Here is a 19,486-nt window from a genome sequence, read left to right as displayed (position 1 = left end):
TCTTTCCAACATAACAAATTTTTTTAAATTTAATTTAAGTTAATTTTGAGTTCCGGTTTACATGTGCAGGATGTGCAGGTTTGTTACATAGGTAAACATGGGCCATGGTGGTTTGCTGTACCTATCAACCCATCACCTAGGTATTAAGTCCCCCATGGATTAGCTATTTATCCTGATGCTCTCCCTCCTCCTGGTCCCCCACAGGCCCTAGTAACCACAGTCTACATCTTAATAGCACCACAGCAATATAGGAGGTATTTGTTATCTCTAGATGGAACAGCAACTAGTTTCCAATGACTTTATATTACTTTTGAAGAAGTTGGATGCACTTTCCATCATGATCACAGAAAAATCAACACTCTCCTATTCTTGTTAACAAATAATTTTGTATTGACCCAAGCTTCGTGCCATCCCAGGCAAAAAGCCTTGCTATTCAATTTCTAGCGGTAAGGATTGCCTAGTATTAACTACTTCAAAGCTAAATCAAAATATTTGATAGAACATTCATGTTTAGCCTAGAAGTGGATGATTCTATGACAAAAACTGCCAGTTGGGACTCTATGTGTGTATGTATATACATATATATATATATATACACACATATATATAATCCCCAAATAAGATATCCTTCTTTTATTCTCTTAGTAACAGAACCCTGGAATTTAACAAAGCACATGAATGCCCAGAATAAGGATTTCATTTTTCTGCCTCCTTTGAAGTTGGATGTGGCCATTTGATTAAGATCTAGTCTATAGAATATGGGTAAATGTAATGGACAAAAAGTGTATACTGTGTCCTTTCTTCTTTCCTTCCCACCAACTGAAAAGGGGATGTAATGGTAAGAACTAGAGCAGACATATTTGGCCATAGGATATATGCTGCATGTTGATAGGCTTGGTGGCTGGCTGGCAAGTTGGCTGGTTTAGAGTCTGTCCAGCAGGCAAGAGGCTGGCAGGAAGGCAGGCTGAGAGGCTGCACGGCTGGCTGACAGACTGGATTGCCAGCAGGCCAAAAGTTTGGCTGGGAGGCAGGCAGAGAAGCAGGATGGCTAGCTGGCTAAGAAGATGTCTGGGAGGTTGGCCAAGGGACTAGATGTGAGGCTGGCAAAGAGGCTGGCTTGGTGGTGGCCACCAAGTTGGCTGGCTTAGAGGCTTTCTGGCAGATAGGCCGAGAGGCTGACTTGGAGGCAGCCTGAGAGGATGGATGGCTGGCTGAAAGTCTGTCTGGATGGCTGGCAGATCCAGAGGCTGGCTAGAAGGCTGGCTGAGAACATGGATGTTAGGCTGGCGGAGAGGCTGGCTGGTTGGCTATGTTGTCAGGCTGCTAAAACAAAGTACTATAGACTGGGTGGCTTAAATGACAGAAATTTATGTCTCACAGTTCTGGAGGCTGGAAGTCTAGAATCAGGATGCCAGCATGGTTGGGTATTGGTGAGGGCTCTCTTCCTCCCTGCAGACTGCTGATTTCACCTTGTATCCTCACATGGAAGAAAGAGGGCCCAATAGTTCTCTGGGGTCTCTTCTATAAGGGCACTAATCTCATTCATGAGGGCTCTATTCTCATGACCTAATCACTTTCCTATATCTAATATCATAACATTGGGTATAAGAACTCCAACTTTGAATTGTGAGGAATATAGTCAGTCCCTAAGAGATAGAAAGAGCTGGATCTAGTCCTAGACTACTTACATGAACTAAGAGAGAATAAACTTCTTATTTAGGTGACTGTTGTATTGTCCTTTGTTGCTGCATCCAAACAATTTTGTTAACTTATAAAACTCATATACATAAATATCCTACACTGGACTATTAAATAGAATGGTTAATTCTGGCCTAACTACTTACTCCCCTTTTGATTTTGAGCAAATTACTTAAAGTCTCTTAGCCTCAGGTTCCTATCCCTTCTATAAAATGTGGGTTGCAGCTGGGCACAGTAGCTGACACCTGTAATCCCAACACTTTGGAAGGCCTAGGTGGGTGGATAGCTTGAGTTCAGGAGTTTGACACTAACCCATACAACATGGTGAAACCGTCTTTTCAACAAAAATACAAAAAAATTAGTCAGGTGTGGTGGTTCATGCCTGTAGTCAGTCCCAGCTACTCGAGAGGCTGAGGCAAGAGGATTGCTTGAGCTCACAAGACAGAAGTTGCAATGAACTGATATCACAACACTGCACTTCAGCCTGGGAAACACGGTGAGACCCTGTCTCAAAAAAAAAAAAAAAAAAAAAAAAAAAAAAAAAAAAAAAAAGAATTAAGAAAAAGCTGAGTTTCAGGCATAATAAACAAAATAATTTTTTAAAAATGAAGAAAATGTGGGGTTGCTATAAGGGTTAAGATAGTTAATCCACTTAAGTGCATGCCTCTATACTTGACACAAAATAAGCCTTCCCAAATAGGAGGTAGTATTATTAAAGCAGTATTTCAACCCGTTCAGTTATACAGATGTATTTTTGGGAAATAACCATTTCAAAAGTTTCTTTGTAAGTTATGTTTTTCAAGACTGCGTGTCCTAAGGATACTTACAGTGATATCTTTTAGGACTTTTATTGACATTTGTTACCATCCACTAACAAATTTTCTAGGTTAAATTTTTCCATAGGATAGAGCTTTATGATCTTAACTGATAATTGGCTGTGAGTAGATTGCATTCACATTTAATTTTTAAGTAAATGTTTTAGATTTATCCTTAGGGACTTTCTCATTTCATTTCTGTGAAGAGTTGGATTGACCTACAGAGGCCCATATCGTAGGGGCTCTATAATTCTCAAATGAGCTTGTTAGCCCTATTTCTAGCTTGAAGTCTATGGACCTTGAACAGACATCTAGAATATCTGCCTGCTGGTAACATTTTAATGATCATTTACTTTTAATTCACGCCCACCAGAAAATTTTCAATAGCTTTGTTGCAAGAAGTAATATTCAATAATCTTCTGTGAGTGCTACCTATTGGCTATGAGATTCCCTAATTACATTGGACCATTTTTTTTTTTCCAAAATGTGGTTCAGTAAACTAAACGCATTGTACAAAAAGATGGTTTCCTGATCATATACATTTGGGAAATGCTAAACTAAACAAGATTAAACAGCTTTCTTGCCAGCAGGAATCCCTTGAAGACTTTAACATGGTAAAGGTAAACCATAGATCTCCAGAAGAGAGTAATGATTGAAGGATTTTCTAGGATTACATGATCAAGTAGCTCTCATTTTTATAAAGCACTACATACACCTAACAGAAAACCATAGTTTGGAAATGCTTATTGTTTGATTGGCTTAAGGAAGGTCATTGGAAAGCCTCATGGGTTTCTGCTGACATAACTGTCCCAACAGATTAACCATTAGTCAGATGTTTTCTTGGATCTATTTCTTGCTCCTTAAACCCCCTTAGACACTATGCATTAAAATAATCACTATTGCAAGGTTCTGCCCTCAGTCCCAGTTCTGGCTTTTGCCCTCATTGAACCTTGCAACTGAGGTCCCTGTAGGCCTAATAGCCAAGAGCCTTAATTTTTTCAAGGCTTTGACAGGCTATCTTGCCTAGTAAGCAAATCCATTTGCTTTGAATTCTCCATGATATTATTGTGGCTTGCGGATGACCTGCCTGGTAATGTTACTGACTGAACCCATTTATTTTCTCATGAGCTGTTATGAGTCATAAAATTATTTTCAATGCTCAATGATGCCACAAGGAACCTAACTGGAAATTAGAATTCAGAATGCATAGCTAGATTCTGAGAAATCATAACTAAATTACAAATTTGTCAAAAGAAATTCGAATCAGTAATTATTGGCTATATTATTGATACATGAGAAGATATGTGAGGGAGTGGATGGAATACTTTGAAGACTTGGCTCTTGTTATTGTTTCACATTGTTTAGTAAGAAAATTATCATCATGTGAAGGCCTCTACCCAGGACACACCACACTCAGTGAAAGATTTCTATCAATAGCACAGATGAAAGCTGTTGTTGAAGTCTGTTATCTGGGCTAACTTTTGGCTATGGATGCAAGAAGCCATTTTAATAGTCTAGCTCCAGTCACTATTTAAACTAATAAACTCCAGTCCCATAGGGAGTTGGTCTGATACAGTAATTACAGTGAGCTAAGCTATGCATCTGACAGTGATACTAAACTTGAGTTCCAGCTCTACTATTTACAAAGTAGGTGACCTTAAGCAAGTTAACTCTTAAACATCCTAAATACCCTCATTTATAAAATGAGGCTAGTAATAGAATCTAATTCATGGAGTTGCTGTGAGGATTGAAAAAGATAGTTTATGTACTGGGCTTGAATATGGGTAGTATTTAATAAATATAACCCCTAGTAATAGTTATTAATTAGTATTATCATTAGTTATTATTCATAATAAAAAAGAGATTATGTACTGGGCTTGAATACGGATAGTATTTTAAAAATATAAACTGGCCGGGTGCAGTGGCTCATGCCTGTAATCCCAGCACTTTGAGAGGCTGAGGCGGGTGGATCACAAGGTCAAGAGATCGAGACCAGCCTGGCCAATATGGTGAAACCCCGTGTCTACTAAAATTACAAAAAAAATTAGCTGGACATGGTGGCATGCGCCTGTAGTCCCAGCTACGTGGGAGGCTGAGGCAGAAGAATCACTTGAACTCGGGAGGTGGTGGTTGCAGTGAGCCAAGATCACACCACTGCACTCCAGCCTGGCTACAGAGCGAGACTCCATCTCAAAAAAAAAAAAAAAAAAAAACATATATATGTGTGTGTGTGTGTGTATGTGTATAATAAAATAAAAAATATAACCCTAGTATGAGTTATAAATTAGCATTAGTTTTTATTATTAATAATAAACAGTTATTTATGTACTGGGCTTGCATACGGGTAGTATTTAATAAATATGACCACCCACACATACATGCATGCACACACTCCTTTAATAATAAAAAACTCCAGCCTTGTTGATGTAGTGGCTTGTTTTTTTCTAACTCCAGTCTCCTGAATGATATACTTGGCCAAAGGCTCTTATCTCTTATTCTTAGTTTATGTCAGATATAGTGTGCAAAGCAAGTTTGAGGTTCAGCACTGAAGAAGGTAGGACATCAATTCACACATCAGAGGCAAATGCCAGCAGTGTATCTTGAACTTTACTAGAGGCTGTAGGGACTATGAGAGAAGATTGCGGTAGGCCTCTGGGGACACATAATTTATAAAAGAAACTTAATGCACCAAAAAGGGACCCAAGAGGGATGTTAAAAGCTGCTGCTAGAGAGGAAGTATTCCCAGAATCTCAGGAGCAGCTGGAGGACTCCAGACTCTAGCAGTGGTTGGCCGGTGGGTGGGGGATGAAGTAGAAAAGAGAAAGTAAGAGCCAGAAAATTACAATTGCACTCACCAATTCACAGACTGCCCTTCCTCTCAATCTCCTTTTCCCCTTGACTTTACCCTTGAGGGGCCAGATGCAGCAGCTAGCAAACAAGCCAGGAAGTGAGCATGTGGGAAGAAAAAGTTTAGCCTTCTCCATTTCACTCACCACACCGAAACAGGCAAGACAGGCTTTCAGATTTAAAGCAGGCTTGTAAGAGAGGGGTGGTGACTGAGCACAGTAGGCTTTATAATGAATGAACTATACTAGAGATAGTCTTGCATACTAGATTAGACCAGACACTTTTATGACATAAATTTTCTTGTCATTGACACAGATGAGAAGACCTAGGAGGCCCACCCTATATTTCACTTGGGGGCAGGAGAAGTGTAAGTTCAGAAGCACAGTTTGGAAGGGACAATAAAAGAAAAACTTCAGTTCTTTATATTTCGTTGTTCCCTGTTCAATTCTGCTGTCTCAATAAAACATTTACCCATCTAATAATTATTCAAATGTTTTGCTTTTTATTTAGAAGTTTGCTCTGTAGATTATAAAGATAATCTAATAAATTAAGTTGCTTTCTTTTATAAAAAAAAAATTGCTCTGTAAAAACTGTCTTCACCGAGAGCATAAAAGGAGTACTTCCAGTGCTGTTTCATTTTGGGTTTTTTTGGAGATGAATGAAAAACAAAAATCTCCTCTTTCTAGTGTCCTAGAAACTGTTTTGAAAAAGCCAAGCATTCATGGCTGAATGAAGGCATGAGCAGTAGTTCCTTTACAAGTGAAAGAAAGAACAGTTCAATCAAGCATGACTACCACAGTTTCCTTAAAATGTTTGCAAAATCTACTGGGCAGGCACCATGTTTTCTGATTGCTAAACTAGATTGAAGTAATGTGGGTATGAGAGTTTCCACAGGAAAGAACACAAAACATGACACAGGATGCCACAGAAGCCTTGTGGAGTGAAGGAAATGCAAACCTGCGAGTTAGGCCTTTGAAGCTCTGTGCACCTGCTGTTCAGCATAACTGAGATGGTATGTCATATTTCACACATAGAAAAATGATCAAATGGTAGATACCTTTTCTAAAAAAGTGTTTCAGAGAAACTGAGAACACTACCTTTTCTGATAGAAAAACAGGATATATGGATTTTTGCTTTCTAAAGTAAGAACAACAGATTTCACTGGCATACAAGTTACTAGTAACTGATGTACACACTGTACGTTAAGTCAATGATTAATGTCTTTTTAAATCATGTGTCAATTTCTGGAACTAGCTACAGGGAAAGTAATTAGGTTAGCATCTTTACTGTCCAATCTACCAAAAACTTTTCATGAAGTGCTGACACATTCTTATTCTCTGTTCCCCTTCCTCCAATCTATTTTTAGTTACTTGGTTTGGGGATAATTATTGAATTTGTTTACATAAAACAAAAGGGGCATCTCACATTCAAACAAATTAAATCTTCCCTAATTGCTTAGAATTCGACTGTAGAAAATGGAAGGATAAATTCACTGGATGTCTTTTTTATTTCTCTAAACCCAGAAGTATTGAATTATAAATACAAAATAATTTTATGAAGACCTCAAAAAGATTAATTATTCCTATGTATTATCTGTATGTTATGGTCTATAAATGCTCATATGCCATGACAATTCTATAGATTAGATTGTGGACTTCTTTGCACACATGGTATGCCACTATGGTAGAGTGGGTGAAAAGATGGCCCTGAAATCATATATGAGCTATCTAGTAATGCGTTTGAAATTTAATCTCCCTGCATCTGCATGTGTTCAGCTGAAATATGGGCATAATAACAGTATCTTTCATTAAAGGTTATTTTGAAGATTATATAATGTAAGGAAATAAAGTGAATTACATTCTCCCCTCTTAAATCCACTCAATGACTTTCTATTGTCCTTTAGATAAAATCTCCACCCCTGAACATGGCCTCTAAGGCCCTACATGATGTAGCTACCTGTACATCCAACTTCATCTTGTCTACTCTATTCACTACCTAGCTGAAAGCTTTTTTTTTGTCAGTTCTTCCGAAGTTCTTGCTTTTTGCTGCCTCCAAGATTTCACAAATTATCTTCTTTGCCTAGAACACATCTCCGCCCTCCTCCTCACAGCACACATAGCTCCCTCCCACCCAGCCTTCACATCTCAGTTTAAATGTCACTTGCTTTAAAAGGACTTTTCAGATTTACCAATCAAAAATCATCCCTTCTCCTTATTTTTCTGTAGCATAGAATGTTGTTTTAAATATTTACCACAAATGTTTGTGGTACCTGGTTTGAAATGAATGGACAGACAGACAAGAATCAGGCAGAAGAGTAATTCAATACTTCTTTTATTAATTTTAGGCATGTCAGGCTCTGGAAGCTATGGTTACATCCAAACTTCCCATAGGTCTTATAGCTTGGAAGAGCAACACAGAATTCTGGCTTTCTGAGGGCAGCCCACACAAAAAGAAAGAGGGGATGAAGGAGAAGGCATCATCGGGCCAGTGCCTCCTTCCAAACACGCCAAAAAATAAATTACTGACCTATCACAGGCTGAAGGTGTGGAGTGGAACGCAGAGAAGGCAAAAAAGGTTAGGAGGGTTAGAAACTCCCTCCATCTGAACTAAAGACCAAAAAAGCATTTCCTCCATCTCAACTAAAATTTATGAACTTGAACCATATGCACTGACTGTTTTTGAGGTTAGAGACAAATATAACCATATTCATATGATTGAAACATAATTATACATGGAAATGTATACACATGGAAATATGTATGTATGCATGCCTAGGTATCCTATGGAGTCTATGTAATATAGATTTATATATGTATACTATACATACAGTATGTGATATGTAATATTTGTGTGTATTCATAATACATGTATATGCCATACACACCCATATACATATATACACATTTGTGTGATTATTTGGGTAATATTCGCTCTGCAATCATACTGTAAGCTCTAAAATGAGAGTGAAGTAGATCTACTTTGCTTACCACTGTATCTTTGTGGTTCATCACAAAATATCTATAAAAATTAGTTGAATAATAGCTGTAAGGCGTTTGACATGTAATTTGACTTAAGAACTCAGTAGATGGTACCTATTATGATTATACTGCTTCTGCTTGTGCCGATAAAACAGTCTTAATGTGTTGGGTATTAAATTCTGATCTGGACTGTATATTTGTAAGACTTCCATTTCAGAAATTCATAAGCTTGCCTCAAAGGTTGCTCATACTGTTTGTCCTTAATGGATTATAATTTCAGGTAACATCTCCTAGTTGCAACCTCCACAGCGCTGGAGTCATAACCCCAGAGAGAAAGAGGGTGAGGAGGGACTATAGCAAACTAAACAGTGTATGTCCTGCCCAAAAAGGGCAGTCAGTTTTCCAATCCATTTTTTTTTTTTTTTGAGATGGAGTCTCACTCTATTGCCCAGGCTGGAGTGCAATGGCACAATCTTGGCTCACTGCAAGGCTTGGACTGCCACCTGGCTTCAAGCGATTCTCCTGCCTCAGCCTCCCAAGTAGCTGGGATTACAGGCATGCACTACCATACCCAGCTAATGTGTATTTTTAGTAGAGATGGGGTTTCACCATGTTGGTCAGGCTGTTCTCGAACTCCTGACCTCAGGTGATCCACCAGCCTCGGCCTCCCAAAGTGCTGAGATTACAGGCATGAGCCACCCCACCCAGCCTCCAATCCATTTAGACTTGCTTTGGCAAGTGTGAATGCAGTACTATCAGGCCGTCTGATTTTTTTTTCAAGAGAAGCTAAAATTCCTATTTTAAAATAAAAATACACATTTTGAAAACTAAAAAATTTCTGTGGTCTGAATCATACTGTGAACTTTTTGCCTTCATGCTACTCACAGGCAGTTAGTTTGTGACCTCTGCTTTGAGAACAGTTGTCTTGTGGTCTGAGGTTTTATTAATACTTTTAGTGTATTTCACTTACTTTTTACATTGATATTATTCTGTGCTTTTCAAATAAGTTTTAACAGCTGAATTTCAGTGCTTTATAAGAAATCTATTTCTAGCTGTTGCTTTTGCATTTCTACCTATCTTTTGCTTCTCCAAATCCCTCTTCCATTTTTTTCTTGATGTCAGAAGAGCTTTTAAAGCTAATTATCTATTTTAAGTGTAGCATTTTTCACAAAAAGGAAAAAATGGAACTACACGGTATTTTCAAGCCACAGCACAAATAAATCCATTTTTTCATGTGTTTAGTAAACTCAACTACAGACGTACATGAGAAGAACTGACACATTAAAGTGGAAGCAATGAATTTATATACAGTGAATGTATTCTGTCTATAAATCCATTGGGCAAAAGTTAGGTTTTCTTTCATTTCTCTTAGTAATATTTTTTCTTTTCTTTTTCTTTACAATTCAACTTTTCTTTCAGACTCAAGTGGTATATACACAGGTTTGTTACTTGACTCTGAGGCTTGGGGTGTGAATGATTCCATCACCAAGTGGTCAGCATAGTACCCAATAGGTCGTTTTGTAGCCCTTACCCCGCTACTCCTTTCTCTCCATCTAGAAGTCTCCAGTGACTACTGCTGTCATCTTTATGTCCACAGGTATCCAATGCTTAGCTTCCACTTGTGAAAACATGCAATATTTGGTTTTCTGTTTCTGAGTTAATTCATTTAGGGTAATGGCCCCTATCTGTATCCATGTTGCTGCAAAAGACATCATTTTGTTCTTTTTTATTGCTGAGTAGTATTCTATGTTGTATATGTACCACATTTTCTTTATCTATCCACCCTTGATGGGCATCTAAGTTGATTCCACGTCTGCACTATTGTGAATAGTAATGAGATGAATATATGAGCACGTGCATGTTTTTGGTAGAATGATGTATTTTCCTTTGGGTATATACCCATTAAAGGGATTGGTGGTTTGAATGGTAGCTCAACTTAGTTCTTTGAGAAATTTCCAAACTCCTCTTCACAGTGGCTGAACGAGTTTACACTCCCACCAACAGTGTATAACCATTCCCTTTTCTCTGCAGCCTCACCAACATCATTTATTTTTTGACATTTTAATAATAATAGCCACTCTGACTGGTGTGAGGTGGTATCTTATGGTTTTCATTTACATTTCTGGTTTTCATTTGTATTTCATTTTTGATGATTAGTGATGTTGAGCATTTTTTTTTCATATTTTTGTTGGCCACTTGTATGTCTCGATTTAAGAAATGTCTACTCATGCCCTCTGCTCACTTTTTAATGGTGTTACTTGTTTTTTGCTTCTTGAATTGCTTAAATTCCATTCTGGATATGAGACCTTTGTCAGATGCATAATTTGCAAATATTTTCTCCCATGCAATGATTTTTCTTAGGAAACATTTTTTCCATAGAAAAATAAAACTAGATTTTTATGTTAGCAGTGGCAGAAACTACTGGATGTCAACAAATTTAAAATTTAATATTAAAATAAATACTTAGAATTTTTATATACTGTATATCTACAAAAATGTTCTTTGAGTTTTTTTAGACATGGATTTTTATCAAATATCACACAAAATCACACTGCTCTATTTCCTTGTCTTTCTGCAGAAACCCAGTGCAATTTTTTGAAGATATTTTGAATCATGAACTCAACATATGCAGTACTGTCATGCAAGTAACTCAAATAAAGTGATGACAATATAAAACACTTATGATCAAGTTCAGGAGCGTGTAGGCAGTGACAATTATGTTGTGACTGCCACCTGGCCAACAGTAATTCATTTTAAGATGAATTCCTCTTTCAGAAGAAGTGTAAAAATATGCATATTAGTATTAATGAAATACTCTCATCTATAGTGCTTAAATGAGTTTCTGAAATATTAATTTTACAGGAAAATTTTTTACTTTTCTTTAAACTTTAAAATGGTTTTTTAAAACCTTATGTTTAAAATAAATTATTTCCACAATACCATCAATTTTTGGTCAATGACTGAATTGACTGAATATTTTTCACTGCTCCTTTGTCTAGGGTAACCTGCAGTGCCATCCACTAAACTGCTCTCTTGCCTCGAGAAAGAATGAATAAAACTTTCAAAGTAACTCATAGCTTGTAACAAAGAACTGAAAGCAGTCAACATAATGAATACAAATATTTCAAACTTGATAAAAACAAACATTTACCTAAAGCTCTAGGTTGGGTACTTCAGGGAATACAAATAGTAATAAAAATATTCCAGGCCGGGCACAGTGGCTCACACCTGTAATCCTAACACTTTGGGAGGTCGAGGCAGGAGAATCACTTGAGGTCAGGAGTTCGAGACCAGCCTGGCTTACATGGTGAAACCCCATCTCTATTAAAAATACAAAAATTGGCTGTGCATGGTGGCAGGCACCTGTAATCCCAACTACTGGGGAGGCTGAGGCAGGAGAATCACTTGAACCCGGGAGGCAGAGGTTTCAGTGAGCTGAGATCACACCACTATACTCTAGCCTGGACGACAAGAGCAAAACTCTGTCTCAAAAAATAAAATGAAATAATAATAAAAATAAATAAATAAATAAAGTATTCCAAGTATGCATAATGCAAGACTGACTGACAAGAGTACTCAATAGAGATTTAAAAAAAAAAAAAAGAGCAGTAGGAGAATCAGGAGAGAGTATTATAAATTCCTAAATATAAGGTACATCATTTCTCCCAAGTAAATAGTGCCTCAGAACAAAAGGTCCTTATCATCAAAATGTTAAAAAGCCTTCTATGAGGCATCACAGCATAATACTTAATGCATGTACTTTGAATTCACATTATCTCAACACCTGATTACCTTATTTACTGCTCGTGAGTTCTTGGATAACCTTTCAGTTTCATCATTGGCTAAAAGGGAGATACTGATATTACTTACCTCCTAACCCTGTTGAGAGAATTTACAAAGCTAATAATGTGTCACAATGCCTGGTACAAAAATATATGTGTCATAATTTATTTATTATTTCTATATTTCCTCCCATTATTGTGCATTAATCTGAATGGCAAACTACTAAACTCCTGAGGTCGAAGAGGTATCTGCACTCCCATGTTTACTGCTGCACGGGTCGCAATATCTAAGATATGGAATCAACTTGTGTCTATCAGTGAATCAATGGATTAAAAAAAAATGTGGCATGTATACACAACAGAATACTATTCAGCCTTAAAAAAGAGGAAAATCATATCATTTGTGACAATGTAAATGAACCTAGTGGGAATTATGTTAAGTGAAATAAAGCACAGAAAGATAAATATCATGTTATCTCACTTACACATGTAATCTAAAAAAGTTGAATTTATAGGAGAGTGGAATGGTACTTACCAGGCTGGGAAAGGGGGGAGTTGGGGTGATACTGGCAAAAGGATACAAAATTTCGGTTAGATAAAAGAAATAAGTTCAAGAGATCTAGCACACAATATTGTGATTAAAGTTAATAACAATGTACTGTATTCTTAAAAATCCCTGAGAAAGTAGATTTTAAGTTTTCTTACCACAAAAAAAAAAGAATGCAAGGTAGAGCATATGTTAACTATCTAGTTTTAGCCATTCTACAATGTAAACATACTCAAAATATGTTGTCCATGGTAAGTATATACATTTTTATTTGTCAATTAAAACTTTAAAAAAGAATTTACCTTTTTCCAGGCTAAAAAGAAAGCTTGTATCTAAAGCAGAGAATAAGCTACTGAACAAATAAATATAAGAGGAGGTGAAGAAAAATGTCTTAGCCAAAGTTCCCCCAGAAAATACAGCCTGAGGTAAAAACCTATAAGTGAACACTTTACTGGGGAGTGGATCCCTGGGAGCAGGGCTGAAGGATAGGGCTGAGATGGTATACAGAAAAGCAAGAAAAAAAATATATCAGAAATATGCCTGTAGTGGCCAGGCTCGGTGGCTCATGTCTGTAATCCAGCACTTTGGGAGGTCGAGGTGGGCAAATCATTTGAGGCCAGGGGTTTGAGACCAGCTTGGTCAACATGGAGAAACCCCGTCTCTACTAAAAACACAAAATTAGCCGGGCATGGCAGTGCATACCTGTAATCCCAGCTACTCAGGAAGCTGAGGCAGGAGAATCACTTGAATCCGGGAGGTGAAGGTTGCAGAGAGCTGAGATTTCACTACTACATTCCAGCCTGGGTGACACAGTGATGAGACTATGTCTCAGAAAAAAAAAAAAAAAAAAAAGAAAAAAGAAAAAATTAGCCCATAGTGATGAAGTCATTGAATGTTAAAATTTGAAAATGTGAATCAAAATATTTCATAAAATATAAGTGGAAATAACAGTATATTTTAAAATATAATTTTACTTCTATAGATATCTAAATTGATGAATTAAATAAGTAGACATTTGCTTATTTTATCTATATACCTAATTTTCATCTTTGGCAAAAGCAATACTGGATTTTCTTTTAGAAAAAAAAAGGAAAGATTATTCTAAATTCTGTTGTGTAAATAATTCCGAGTATCAGAGATTTGGAAAGTCTTGAGAAGGAGGTAGGATTTGAATCAAATCTTGAAGAGTAATTTGAGAAAATAAACTAAAACTAAATGCATTGAGGGGTTACTATTTTTTTAGGTGCTGTAGATATATAATCATATTAAATTCTCACAGGTATTATTATTCTCAGTTTACATATGGGGAAACTGAGGCTCAGGTAAGTTAATGAATTTGCTCAAAAAAATGCCGCAACCTATACTGGTTCCATCTTGAATGCAGATTGACTGCTTTTCCAAGCCTTCTACTTTCTCCAAGACACAATACGGTGCAGAATAGATCCTGGAGAAGACTGGGTTGGAATTCTCCCTCCCATACAGTCCTAATTGTTTGATTTGTGTAAAGCAGTCAATTTTTCTGTCTCTTAAGTTTTCTTATCAAGGAGATAACGTCTCTCCAAGAAACTGCTGAAATACTTAAATGAGCCCTTGTAAGTAAAATGCCTGGAACAGCAATTGGCACACAGTGCTCAATGGGTATTAGCCATCATGTTGTAAGAAAAAGTAGAAGGAGGAAAAGGAGGGTGAGAGGAGAGAAGAGAGTGAGGAGGAGGAGAGGAGGAAGATTTTCACTCTCTCAAATTGTCTCCTCGACAAGTAGAGTGCATTCGGGAAAAAGAGATCACAATAGTAAATACACAGATAGGCATAGACACATCTTTACCTGCTTTTTTACTAAAAATCTGGGGAAAATGTGCAGGAGCTGGTCATTGTGGAATCATTCCAGCCTAGATGAAAATTACTGGGAATATTTGTTCCAATGGTCTTGAGAGTAAACAGACTTTCATACCTTTTTTTTTTGAGATGGAGTTTCGGTCTTGTCCCCCAGGCTGGAGTCTGGAATGCAAAGGTGCGATCTCGGCTCACTGCAACCTCCACCTCCCAGGTTCAAGCGATTCTCCTGCCTCAGTCTCCTGAGCAGCTGGGATTACAGGCACGCACCACCATGCGCAGCTAATTTCTTTGTATTTTTAGTAGAGATGGGGTTTCGCCATGTTGGCCAGGCTGGTCTCGAACTCCAAACCTCAGGTTATCTGCCCTCCTCTGCCTCCCAAAGTGCTGGGATTACAGGCGTGAGCCACTGTGCCTGGCCCATACCTTAATCCTTGCAAAGCTAATTTCCCTGTGTACTTTGCTCTCTGAATACCTCACTGTGAAGGTTGCGAAATAAAAAATTTATACCATAAGAATATAGCCTAAATGTGTTCAATGTATTCACTATTTACTACTTAACCTCTTTAAGTTTCAATTAAACCTATATTTATAAAATTGAAAAAAGAATTTTAACTCACACATGTTGTGTATACACAGCATATATATTAGGTATTTGACTACAGTCTGGTGACTATCGATCAATTAATGAAAGGTAGCTTTTGCCATATTTCCTCAGACATTTTTATATTCCTCCATATATTAAGATTCATTAAACCAGAATACATCCTTATAACTAACGTATACATTCAATAAGTGAGCATTGTTCTTCTTTATTTCCCAGGGCTATTATGAAGTCATTGTTGTACCTTGTAGCATTTATCTTTATTTCCTCTTAGAAAACACTAAATCCAGAGATAGCATTATATTTGCTAACCACTGTATTTTCAAGATGCCAAACAGTGATTAATAATTTTTAAAGAATAAATAACTAAATAATAATCAAAGAACTAAGATATTTTTGCGAAGAGGGAGAGAGACAATTTCTCAATTAGTTTATAAAATCTACCAAGCGAAGTAACTTGAGGACAAAGCAATGCTTGAACCTCCCACACATAAGATAACTGACCTAATAATTTTTATTTATAACCCACCTTGTTTAGAGAAGGACCGAAGATGGCTTACAATGATAAAAATAGAGCCAGGCATGGTGGCTCATGCCTGTAATCTCAGCACTGCCGGAGGCCAACGCAGGCGAATCACTTGAGGCCATGAGTTTCAGACCACCCTCGCCAACATGGTGAAACCCTGCCTCTACTAAAAACACGAAAATTAGCTAGGCGTGGGGGTGCATGCCTGTAATCCCAGCTACTCAGGAGGCTGAGGCAGGAGAATGGCTTCAACCCAGGAGGCGGAGGCTGCAGTGAGCTGAGATCGCGCCACTGCACTCCACGCTCCAGCCTGGGCGACACAGCGGGACTCAGTCGAAAGCAAAAACAAAAACAAAAAAGAGAGAGATAAAAAAATAAATGAGAAGTATGTGAGAATTTGGAGAGCGAAAAGGGAAAAAGAACAAAAGAAACACACACATACCCAGAATGAAGCCAGAAAAGAGCCACATAAATAAAATTCCTCCTATAAAGGCTGTAGGAATCCAAAGAAAAAGTTCCCGTGGTTTGGAAAATGTCAATAAAACTTTCCTGGTGGAAATGAGGTCGGCTATGAGGTATTAAGTTCAAAAGGAACTGGATATTTGGTATCTCTAGTAAGACAGAACTGCTTCAGAGTCTCCCCAGGGAAAGACGATGCTTTTGGGCAGGTAGTTAGTGTGGGTGAAGGTGATGACTGAAGAATCTCTTTCCACACTTCACCAATTATCTCATTTTCATAATAAGGTCTGCACTTTCCTTAATTGCTTCACTTCCATCAACAGGAACAGGGGAAAGATAAATACATTTCACCTTTTAACGAAGAGAATGTCAGGTAGTCTGTGGGAGATGTTTATTTAAAAAAAAAAAAAAAAAAACAGCTGGTAGGGGGCAGTGTCTCACGCCTGTAATCCCAGCACTTTGGGAGGCCAAGGCAGGTGGATCACTTGAGGTTAGGAGTTTGAGACCAGCCTGGGCAACAAGGCGAAACCCCGTCTATACCAAAAATACAAAAAAAAAATTACCTTGGCTGATGGTGCGCGCCTGTAATCCCAGCTACTTGGGAGGCTGACGTGGGAGGATAGCTTGGACCCAGAGGCGGAGGCGCAATGAGCTGAGATTGCCCCACTACACTCCAGCCTGGGTGACAAAGTGAGACCCTGTCTCAAAAAAAAAAAAAAAAAAAAAAGTAGTTGGTCTGTGAACTCACTTGCAAACAACTGGATTCTACGGACGCTTAGATATTTGGAGGTCCACAAGGGTTCTTTGGGATCCCCTATTTTCCTTCGCTGCCTTTGTCAGAGTCCAACTCAAAGGGGAAATGCCCCTCTGGGATCTAACCGCCACAGGTGCAAGAAGGAGCAAATTTACATAGAAGCAGCCAATTTACATAGAAGCAGCCTGGGGAAAATAGTGCCCTAGATGAGTCTTCAGTTTGGGAAACGCTGAGCTAACACTTTAAATACTTGGAAGAGTAATACTAATAATCAGTCGTGGCGAGGTTCCGCCCATTTGACATTCAACCCCCCATGAGTGCGCACAGACAAACCCACTGGCCAGGAGGAGCCAACACAAGGTCCCGGGCATCTCCGTCCCGGGAAGGTGGGTAAATGCCCTTGTCGCTCTGGACTCCAGGGCGCGCCCCCGCAGCTTCCCCAGCGGGGTCTGACGCCTCGGGGCCGAGGTGCGCCAGGTGGCGAGGGTGCCAGGCGCGGCCAAGTCGCGGCGGTCTGAGTCAGTCACCCAACTATGCTGCGGAACCAGGGCGGCCGGCTGGGCCGCCCCCGCCGTTGAGCTCCGGCTTCCCCCGCGCGGGTAGGCTGCTCCCCGCCCCCGCGGGCGGAGGGGAAGCGGCGGCCGAGGCGAGGCGCGGGAGCACCTGAGCAAGGCGCGGGCGCCGGGCTCGGCGTTTCCGGAGCTGAGCGCGGGTCCGCGGCCCGCGCTCCCCGCGCTCTCCGCCTCCAGGTGCGGCGGCCGCGACACGCCGGCCCCACTAACAGCGCCGGCCCCACTAACAGCGCCGCCCGCGCGGCCGCCGCCAGGCAGCAGAGGCGGCTGCCGACAGCCGGCGGGGACCAGGAAGGAGGAGGCCTGGCGCCTCGGGCAGAGGGGCGAGGACCGAGCGCCCAAGGCTGGGAGAGACGCCGGCGCTGGGCTTCCCAGGCCGCCTCACCTCGCTTTTCGAACTCCGCGACCCGCGCGTAAGGCGAGTACCCGGGGCCTCGGGAGGGCTGGGCCGGGATGGCCCACGCCGGGGTGGGAGGACCCTGTCTGGAGGGGCTAGGGCTTTTCGATACTTCACCGGGTAAATTTCCTCAGCGCAAAGTGCTCGGCTCTGGTGTCCGCCCCTTGGATTTAGCTCCCGCGTGTGGGCGTCTGAAAGGAAACCAGAAGCCGGTAAGTGATCCAAGAACTCCACTTCTGGGATTTGACCCGGGAGGGTGACGATCCGGATAGACAGCTAGACACTCCCTCCATTCCTCTCCCCCACCTCCAAATAAGAAGAAGCTGTAGTGAGTTTCAGGCACCAAGTTATTTACTCGGTAGAGATCATGACTTTGCCCTGGTGTCTGTGCTGCCCCGCACCCTGCTTGTTAACCACGTTAAGACGACTGGCCTGTTAATTAACTTTAATTACGATCATTTGGCCTCCACCTGCCTGAACCCGATACCTTACACGGGAACCTGTATGATGTGAGTTTACCAGATTGATCTTTCTTGTTTACTTTTGGAGACAGTTCTCTTGGGAGAAGTGGTGTCCATCCTATTTAATAAAGTAAGTTTTATTTTATCTAATTATGGCTTGTTTTCTTAAACACTTCTCCTACCTTGAGGTGATCTGGAGTTATTTTGATTTGGGGAAAGGGTTCGTGGATTATATAGCCTTTGATAATTAGAGGAAAACACAAGAAAATAAGCTAATTTGTGTGGAACAATGACATCTTAGGCTGTTGTAAGTAGGTATCCTGATAGCAAATTTTTTTTTTTTTTTTTTTTTTTTTTTTTTTAAGCTTGTCCTTGAAGTAGGCTGCTCAGTAGAATACAGCCTTCGGTTTAAAAAAAAAACAAGAAGTGTATTGAAAATAAGCTATTTTTAAAAGTACATTTAATAGGATGTCATTGTTATTACCCATAATAGTATTGTACTTACAAGCTCAGTATTGATTTCTCTGCACTTAAGCACTCTACACCCCCACAGGCTCGTGGAACTTTGCCTAATAATTGGAAGATACAAAGGAAGCTAACTTTTTTTTAAGGAAAAAAAGAGAAATACCTTTAAACTCTTTTTATTTTAACTCTTATTTATGACTTCCATACACTTACAGGAGAAATATTGAGAGAAAATACTCATGACATTCTTTGTCCAACAACGTTTAAAGAAGAAAAAAAAGTGGGTCATGGAACTAGGCTAGGGTTAAGTGCAAATATCTTCCTGGCTTCTTTCTAAACATATTTAACACATACACATTTAAGGTGGTTCCTAACACGAAGAAGGTTTTATATAGATTTGTCAGTACTCAAAGATTTATTTGAATTAAAATGTACCTAGAGGGTAAGTGAGAGAGCTTGTTAAAACTTATTTATATGGGTGTGCTTGTGTTTGTATTTTTTCCTTCGTCTGTAAACCTGTCAGATTTTATGTGGCTTGTCTGTAAAAGGAGAAGCTGATGGTACATTTAAAAACAAATTCTTGTTTTTCTAATATCACTGCAAGCTCCTTGCAGTGTAAGGCTCATGGATATGCAATAATACTTACCAGATCCAACTATTCTTGGATACTGTGGATAAGTATAGAACTCAGATTATAATGAGTTACAGTTTTCTTAAGAACTTTAACATTAACGCATTGAAACTGTGA

The 19,486-nt window shown here is 39.3% G+C and overlaps 2 protein-coding genes across 9 annotated transcripts in view; one reads left to right on the top strand and one right to left on the bottom strand.

The window, feature by feature from the left end:
* The window catches only part of LOC129034524 (taperin-like), a 34,221-nt gene that overhangs the window by 11,803 nt on the left and 2,932 nt on the right, over positions 1-19,486 (bottom strand). The window contains exons 2-5 of the mRNA XM_054484055.1: positions 17,801-18,003; positions 17,181-17,718; positions 16,653-16,787; positions 13,370-13,494 (exon numbers count right to left, since the gene is read on the bottom strand). Of these exons, the coding sequence (XP_054340030.1) occupies positions 16,756-16,787; positions 17,181-17,718; positions 17,801-18,003 (773 nt within the window). The 3' untranslated portion in view covers positions 13,370-13,494; positions 16,653-16,755. The remainder of the gene's footprint in view (positions 1-13,369; positions 13,495-16,652; positions 16,788-17,180; positions 17,719-17,800; positions 18,004-19,486) is intronic.
* ARAP2 (ArfGAP with RhoGAP domain, ankyrin repeat and PH domain 2) overlaps positions 17,139-19,486 on the top strand; it is a 247,505-nt gene continuing 245,157 nt past the window's right edge. For 2 of the 8 annotated variants that reach the window (XM_054484483.2, XM_054484487.2), the window contains exon 1: positions 17,139-17,229. The gene's annotated coding sequence lies outside the window, so the exon portion shown is untranslated. Of the gene's footprint in view, positions 18,025-18,057; positions 18,404-19,486 lie in introns of those variants that run through there. The other 6 variants (XM_054484485.2, XM_054484484.2, XR_010126032.1 and 3 more) reach the window with 4 other exon arrangements.

Source organism: Pongo pygmaeus, chromosome 3 (assembly GCF_028885625.2).
Source record: "Pongo pygmaeus isolate AG05252 chromosome 3, NHGRI_mPonPyg2-v2.0_pri, whole genome shotgun sequence".
Taxonomy (NCBI): Eukaryota; Metazoa; Chordata; class Mammalia; order Primates; family Hominidae; genus Pongo; species Pongo pygmaeus.
Note: the sequence above shows the minus strand (reverse complement) of the source record. Positions and strands in the feature narration are given on the sequence as shown.